The sequence below is a fragment of the Lycium barbarum genome, chromosome 3 (assembly GCF_019175385.1).
Source record: "Lycium barbarum isolate Lr01 chromosome 3, ASM1917538v2, whole genome shotgun sequence".
Classification (NCBI taxonomy): Eukaryota; Viridiplantae; Streptophyta; class Magnoliopsida; order Solanales; family Solanaceae; genus Lycium; species Lycium barbarum.
Window position 1 is genome coordinate 116,497,937 of NC_083339.1, and position 8,640 is coordinate 116,506,576.

An 8,640-nucleotide genomic window follows, 5' to 3' on the forward strand; every position below is an offset into this window, starting at 1 on the left:
CGGTGAAGTGTTTCTTCATATAAAGTTGGGGAGAAAGGCGAATGAGTTTAGTATTTTTGTCGGATGGGTTTAACCTTATACAAGTCACGTGAGTGTCACATGGGTTTAGCACCGTTACTTTTTAAACGGGATCTATTTAGGGGAACCAAAAGTGCCCCACTGTAGCATAGTTAAGGGATTAAATATGCTTAGCGTTATATTTAAGGGACCAACATAAACCTACTCCCATAGATAAGGGATCAAGGCTCAGGGTAATATTTGAGGGGCCAAAATGAACCTACTCCCATAGATAAGGGACAATTTTAACCCAAAACTCCCTTCAAAATCAGTAGGTGATAAATAAAACAAATGAAGGAAGAAAGTGTGGAACAATTACCGTAAAATGCACAAGGTATAACGTTATACTGAAAGTCTTATAAAGGTTAACGACAGATTATTTATTCATCCCCCACATCCCCAGCCAGCCATCTCATCCAGCAAATAGAAAGGAAGTGATTTTTATCTTGATTTATACATTACATCAGACTGACTAAATAAGTGAAATCTGTTACCACACTCTTCCAATGGCTCTAATGTACAAAATTGTATCTCCCAGCAAAAGATTCCAAGTTCATCAAGCTTTCTAAGAATAATACTACAATATTCAATGATTTAAAAAAAAAAGGAACAAGCCCTACAGTAGACAATCGCACGTTAGCTGCCCTATGTCTCACTTTCGGGCTTCGTGAAAGAAGGGATCATCGAGGCAGCTTCTTCGGGAGTTTCTGGGGTAAAATGCATTTAAGAAAAACATCAAGACACACACAGAGAAAGAGGAAGTTTACTATGTGCACAAATAACTAACCTTGCGACTGGCTTTGGACATTTGATGGGCTTTGCTGAGGCGAAGTCATCTCTGTATTATTCAAAAGCTCTTCAGTTGAGTATGCTCCCTCTGCAGAAGAAATATCTGTTATTTCAGAAACAATACCAGTTAGTTCCCTATGGATGAAGAACACAACCAATTGGGTCGAAAAGTTCTAAAGTATCTCCCTCCCATGAATAGAACGTTATTCAAGCAGTGGATCTATTATTGTACTAATGAGGCAATAAACATCCAAATAAAAATAGAGCACTTTCGGGCAACTCTAGCAGGAGCATAGCAAGAGTGACCAGGTTTCAGGACTTCACCAATTTAAAAGATGGATCATAGCGAAAAGGTATTTTCTATGTGCACACATTACTAACCTTGCGACGGGCTTTGGACGTTGAACTGGCTTTGCTCGGGAGTAGATGTCTCATTCTGCTGCTGAGCAGCTGCTTGTAGCTGCTCCTCAGTGATCTTCAACAACTCTTCGGTTGAGTATGCTCCATCCGAAGAAGAAGAATTATCTGCCACTTCAGAAACATTAACACCGATTAGAATTTGAATAGAACAACAATTGGATCGAAAAGTTCCAAAATGCATCCCATGAATAGATTATTTCATAACAGCTCGATTGGAACAGCAGAAAACATCTAGTAGAAATGGACCCTGCTTCATACCAGAAAATTAATGTTAAAGGAAGAAAAAGAAAAAGAAAAAAACTCGAGCAGTGGATTGCTTATTGTACTAACGAGATCAACTAATATCCAAATAGAAGTACAGCAATCGTTGACCATCCAACCAGGAGCTAAGAGTAATTTGGAAGATGGACCATGGTTGCTATAATACAAATCTAATAGAATGGCATTCCGATCTTTATTTTGTATATCTACTTACCTTGTGATACGGTCTGGGATTCAGACTGACTTTCAAGTAAGGATGCGAGATCCTTCTCAGCTTGTTTTTCAGCCTCAGCGATTCTCATCAGCCTTTCCAAGTCGGCTTCAGCCGTTGAAGCTACGCTTGGTGATGGAGAACCATCTGCCATTTTTGTAAGAGTTACATAATGGAAGTCTTTATAGGATATGTAACTATTTAGTCTGCTAACACAAATGAGCATTAAAAACTGATTTGCTACTTCAATGATATAATGCCTAAAATAATAATTGCAGAAGACGACTATGGATAATGGTAGGTAAAAGTGGTCCAAGATAAGGACCAAAAACCCACTCGCAAATTTGCAATAGTGGATATTCTGTAGGTACGAAGCAGCAACAACCATTGATTGAAAGGTTGGATAATATGAATGAAAATGTCTAGATAAAATATTCTTGCAATTTTGGACCTTCTGCTATACTTAGAAGCCATGAGCATTGATTATGAGGTACAAATGCGAACAAGAATGCGAGGTTGTCCCTCCTCCAGTTATCAGACTTAACACATTTCTTCGGCAAAAACTGGTTTCATGCTAGTCATGTGTGCTCTAAACAACTAAAATTTCCTCCAAATTCAGTTTCCTCCTAGATAACCTTCTTCACAAAGGAAATAAGCCAGCTTTCACACATTTTGATGCTACGGCATCTTCTGAAATTAGCTCTTACCTCAGATAATTCACAAACATCAAACAGTAGATTGGAACACCTCTTATTGTAGTCAGTGAAAGTTTTCAAGTGTTCAATATAAAGTTAGAAGAACTAAACCTGAATCCTCGAAAGACAATGTGTGGAATGAGCCCAAGGTTTCCATGAACTCTTGATGCATCGCTTTAACTTTTTATACATGTACAATAAAAACCAAACTTCTGTCCCTCTAAAACACATGCACTCTGTACAGAATTTCTTTAAAGCCAAGCAGTTATTACACAAAGTGCTAATGAATGTAAAAGCAAGATTCACACGATGGATTGAGACTGAGTGTTCTTTCATAATAGACGCCCTTAATTCAAGAACCCGATAAAGAAATAGAAGTGCAGTCTTTGAATTTATGTCAAAAGCAAACAAGCGCTATCATGCACCTAGGTGGAATTTGACTTACTTTTTGCTTTTCAATTTCAATTTGGCCTTCTAGAGGTATGTCAATCCTACATCTTTGTTGACTAAACTACACCGAAAGACACTCTTAACATGGAGTGATAACGTTCACTTTGGGTCAAACCCGCATGGTTTTCTTCTAAAGGCCTCACACCATGAAGAGTATCCCTACATCTTATATTTAGCTTCTTTTTATCAATTTCCAATATGAGACTTTGTTCGCACACCCAATTACAGGCTAACCTAGAGCTTCATTGCCTGCCACCAAAATTATCTAAGTGGTTCTCCCCACCAAAACCCACTAGTGTTTGTCTCTGTATGGGTGTCCAAACTACAGGCAAAGGCAGTAAATTGGCCCGTAAACGCACAAAGGGAGTAAACCGGCACATTCAACTCCACCACTCAATTGGGCTTTGTTTCTTAGCTCTTCAGGCAGCAATATGAGAGTTAAATTCATCATTTCCATACTCATTTAGCCAAACCATCGGCTCTGGTACCAGTTTGTAGAGTTAAACCAGTCTAATCACAATCTTAACATGGTGCGATATTGTTCGCTTCGGGCCAAGCCTTTACAATATTTTCTAAAAGACCTCACACCATGAAGAGTACCTTTATGCGTTATATGTAGCTTCTTTTTCTTATTAATTTCCATTTTGAAAATTTGTTTGCACACATAATCCAACAAATTTATTATGTGATTACTTTAGTTACCTACTTGTGAAAAGAAAGCTCAAGAACAAGCAAATACATCTGTAATGTCAATTGTTTGTGAGTCAAAACTAACTCTTTTAAGCTTCCTACATCAAAAACATCATTTATACAGAAGAAAGTCAGACCTTATAGTACCAAAATCAATTCTTGAAAACTACATGAAAGACCACTTCAACTAGGGCAACTTTTAGAACAACGTCTCAAAGCTGATTTTGATGGTTAAGGTTTTGGTAAGATTGGTTGTGGGTTTTGATTGACCTTCGCTTGTCACCTTTGTCTTCGTGCCCCACGGCTGTTCCTTAACTTTAGTAGAGGTTGATTAAGGAAAATGGCTTGACCCAGGACTATTGGCTTTCCGTCAAGTGTCAGTTCAGCCATGGACATTCAATTCAATCTCGGAGATAGTCAAAATGCCATTGTCCATTCAAAATGAAAGGAATGAGGTAGGCCGCTTACACACGCTTCAAGTCTTCTTTTGCTGATTCAATAGCAGTCTGGAAATTAGACTGAATAAGTCTTAGTGTGGTTAAGCCGGGGCCAGGGTCAGAAGTTCTTCAATCTCCTGAGATAAGATCAGACAGAGCCTATACGCCTTCTTCCTTTGCTACAGCTACTGGGGAGAATAGTTGGTACTATCTAAATTTTCTTTTGCAATAAGAGTGCAACCAACAATGCGCAATGTCTTTTGAAAAGTTTAACAAGAAACCTTCCAGAACTTTCAATACATTATACATCAACCCTATGAAATATAGTTGCCACAAGATCAGACCACTTCTGCAGAGAAATTTACCAGATCAAATCTTGCAACTCTACTGGTGAACTCCAACCAATGCTTAACACAACATTTTTCACTCACAAAATGAACTTCTGAATTACATGCGATACTAAAAGGCACAACTACAGTTAATCTACCATTTCTACCTTACTTGGCAGAATAAAGAATATTATCTTCAGGACAAATTTAAAAAATCAAAGAACTTTATTTAACCAGTAAGTATACTCTAGCACGCTGAAACAACCCGGAAACCTTAACGGGTGTTAAAACTACATATTAGTGGTAATTGGCGTTTTCCCATGCAAATTGTAAACCGCAGTTTTTACCATAGTGTCAATTGAACAACAAAAGTAAAAATTGCGCAAACACCAACAGTTCTTTAATATGATAAGTAGACTCATACACTTGGTACTTTCTATCAGGGCATCGATATAACCTCTGAACCATTAATATGATAATTAAAACGTCTCAGAAGTAAAACAATTAAAAAAATGTCCACGAAGTTGAAGACTTTTTGGAGTTACTAAAAAAAAAAACATACTACATTTAGGAAACACAAATGGCAAAAATATAATAGGTGTGATTACTCACTGGGATCAACCACCTGTGTTGAATCTTTAGAGCTGGTATCTGATGAAGGGCTCATTGTGCTAGATTTTTTTGTGTCTTGGACTGAACCTTTAATGTCATCAAGGCCAATCTCTCGTTCAAGTGTGCTCTTGAATTCCCTTGAAACATCCTTCATGCAAAAGACAAGAGCACCATGAGAATCAAAATCAGCTTGTATAGTAAGGGAAACAAAGAAACTTAGAAAAATGTCACATGGACCTACCTGAAGTTCTCTGATAGTAGGTTGAAATTCACGCAAAGTTTTTCCCAGGTTACGAGCAACCTGACATGCAGAAAATCTCACATTGTAAGATAGTAAGTCAAAGTTTACGTTGTCATTAGATATTAGAGTTGAATAAGACATGCGGTTCTCCCACTAGAAAACAACTGGCAATACGACCAAGGTTTACATTTAGATTGGTATACTTGAACCAAAGTGAAGGATTTGAAGTTTAAAACTTCAGAATGCTCAACCTTTAGCTGCAGAACCAACGTACAAAGCATCAGTAGAATGTGAATTTTGCAGCGAAAATTGGACCAATAAAAGAGAGGCACATAGTGTTCTTACAAACATGCATGTGTCTTCCTCATGACCTCAAAGAGGCACTTATATCCAGGAGGTGTTACATCAGGAATCCATTTTACCCACCATGCCTAAGGAGTGGCGTCAATCAGCAGGCATGTTTGTTTTTTTTTTTTTCTCTAAAAAATTGTGGCTTGACAACCGATCTTCTATAACCCAACCTTCTGTCACTATTAGTCCTAGTCATTCTCCAGCATTACCAGAAAGAACTCCACCTCATCTAGTTGGGGTAACTGTAAATGACTAGAGCGTCATGCCCACCCCAGGTTACAGAAAAAGCAAGCCTTCAGAATCCTAAAGGTAAAATACTTGGAGGTTTAAAGCAATTGATTGTAATAGCATGAGACCTCATCATGAAATGCCCATAACCTCTCTTGACTGAGGTAGTACATTTTCCTAATTTTCTAACTACTTACATTAGTTCCTTTAACACTCACAGAAATCCCACCCCAGCCCAGTAAACCGATGGCATATCTCTTAACCTGTAGCGAGCACTGTCCCCAGTGGGCTAGCGCTGCAGAAAATCTATATGCACTCAAAATTGGCTAATATCCAAGGATAACACACTTCCTACCCTCTTCTTTAGGATAATATATTTTACCTCCCTTAAACGCTAGAGTCACCCCCCACCCCCAAACTTTAGTCAACACCTTCTTGCAGTAGTATAAGATGATCAAAATCCATTTGAAGTGTTCCATTTTACCCACCATGCCTAAGGAGTGGCGTCAATCAGCAGGCATGTTTTTTTTTTTTTTTTTTCTCTAAAAAATTGTGGCTTGACAACCGATCTTCTATAACCCAACCTTCTGTCACTATTAGTCCTAGTCATTCTCCAGCATTACCAGAAAGAACTCCACCTCATCTAGTTGGGGTAACTGTAAATGACTAGAGCGTCATGCCCACCCCAGGTTACAGAAAAAGCAAGCCTTCAGAATCCTAAAGGTAAAATACTTGGAGGTTTAAAGCAATTGATTGTAATAGCATGAGACCTCATCATGAAATGCCCATAACCTCTCTTGACTGAGGTAGTACATTTTCCTAATTTTCTAACTACTTACATTAGTTCCTTTAACACTCACAGAAATCCCACCCCAGCCCAGTAAACCGATGGCATATCTCTTAACCTGTAGCGAGCACTGTCCCCAGTGGGCTAGCGCTGCAGAAAATCTATATGCACTCAAAATTGGCTAATATCCAAGGATAACACACTTCCTACCCTCTTCTTTAGGATAATATATTTTACCTCCCTTAAACGCTAGAGTCACCCCCCACCCCCAAACTTTAGTCAACACCTTCTTGCAGTAGTATAAGATGATCAAAATCCATTTGAAGTGTTTCTAATCCTTTCACAAAGATCTAGAATTTGAAACTCGCTCTAGTTAAATGCATCTAAAACTATCTAGTGAATCTGAAGACACAACTTTCACATGACTAAATTTCAAAGGAAGCTAAGGATTTTGAATGTAAGCAATCTAAGTAGAAGCTGCTATACATTGTTTATCTTACGTCTAATTAGCTTTGTAGCATATCAGTGGTAGGGAAACATCTGCTCAGTTAGAACTTAGAATTACAGTCAGAGTGTGTTTGGTATGGAAATGTTTTCTAATTTTAGTGTGTTTAGCATGGAAATGTTTTTTCAATTTTCTCATGTTTGGTTGGTCAAATTTTTTGGAAAAAATTTTCTCTAGGAATACAAGATCCTTAAAAGTAGGAAAAATTACTTCCCTAGTGGAAGTCGAAAAATGATTTCCCTAATGGAAGTAGAGCAAACAAGTTTCCTAAGTGACATTACACATTAATTGTCTCCTACCCACCCTCCAATACACCCCACCCCATAGCCCTCATCCTCCCCACCCCTATCCCATAGTGTTTGTCTAGATTATATATAGATGCTTTTGGGACAATTACATGTCAAACATAAGAAAATAAGAAAGAAAACCACTTATTTTTAATGTTTTTCTTGAAAAAACATTTTCCTTCGACCAAACGCACCCTGAGTTTGCAAACTTATTCCTGGGAGCTCAATAGAAAGTTATTGAATGATAATTTAATAGTTTGAACGCTATCAATTTGCGTGAGAGTTCCGGTTGTAAATTCTCTGCTTTCAATAATTCAGCTGGCAACTCACATCTAGCCAAGGATTAAAACAAAAGAAAAAAAAAAACATTTTTCCTGATTAATAGAGTTGACTTAAGACTAATACAAAAGAACTTCATGTACTTGTAACTTAACTTCTGTCTATCCTCAAATGAAATTAAAGACAGACAATGGTCATAGTATTGTATAGGGAAGAAGGAAAACAGACCTCAGCAAGACCTTTTGGACCAAAAACTAGCAAAGCCACAACCCCAATTACTAGTGCTTCAGGAGCACCAACTCCAAATAGAGATGCATATACACCTTTCCCTTTGAGTTTTCTACTTCTTCCTGTAAACCAATCACTTCAACAATCAACAAATATGATAGAACTCAATATAATAAGCAAAACCCAATTGGCATTGGCTAATCATTAAAACAGCTGAATTAGCAAATACCCAAAATAGAGAAGTACCAATTAGTACTGAATATTGAGATTTAGAAATGCTGAGCTGCTTCAATCCATTCCAAGAAAAAGGGGTGAGACCCAAGCATTTCAAGAACTGAACTTTGGGATTCTTGGAAACTGAAATGGAAGCAGATGAGAAAGCAGTTAAAGAGAGTCTTCTAGGACTAGTGAATGAAGAAGAAGCAGTAGGAGCAGAGATTGCAGAAGCCATGGTGGTCATTGAATCAAGAAACTCAGCTACCACTACAGCCTACATTCATTTCCTTTTCTTGTTTTCTGGTCTTAGGATATATTGGTCCTGATGCGACAAAAGAAAATGGACCGGATTTTAATTTGGGCCACAGAGCCCCAATTTGTTAGTGCTATTTCTTCCTTCATTTGTCAGACTTAACAAACTGTTTTTGATTTGTTTAGAATAGTTATTAAAACTGAACGTAGAATTTTTTAAGAAGAAACAAAAAAAAATTGACACATGAAATAAAATTGTGTATAAAGTATTACTGTAATAAGTTCTACCAATTATTTTGTTTTGTATCAAGTGAG

At 37.6% G+C, this 8,640-nt stretch overlaps 1 protein-coding gene across 3 annotated transcripts; it reads right to left on the reverse strand.

Annotated features, from left to right (window-relative positions):
* Window positions 1-481: 481 nt before the first annotated feature.
* Window positions 482-8,424, reverse strand: LOC132631949 (sec-independent protein translocase protein TATB, chloroplastic). Of its 3 annotated transcripts, none has more exons than XM_060347710.1 (8): window positions 8,104-8,424; window positions 7,858-7,979; window positions 5,193-5,252; window positions 4,952-5,099; window positions 1,742-1,885; window positions 1,228-1,377; window positions 845-934; window positions 482-764 (listed from the first exon to the last, which is right to left on the reverse strand). In XM_060347710.1, exons 1-8 carry the CDS (start codon window positions 8,315-8,317, stop codon window positions 703-705), a joined length of 990 nt encoding a protein of 329 aa, XP_060203693.1. In that variant the 5' UTR covers window positions 8,318-8,424; the 3' UTR covers window positions 482-702. The 3 variants fall into 3 exon arrangements, with proteins under 3 accessions (XP_060203693.1, XP_060203690.1, XP_060203689.1); XM_060347707.1 differs by having other exon boundaries at window positions 845-949; window positions 1,228-1,371; window positions 8,104-8,422; XM_060347706.1 differs by having other exon boundaries at window positions 845-949; window positions 8,104-8,419.
* Window positions 8,425-8,640: the final 216 nt, after the last annotated feature.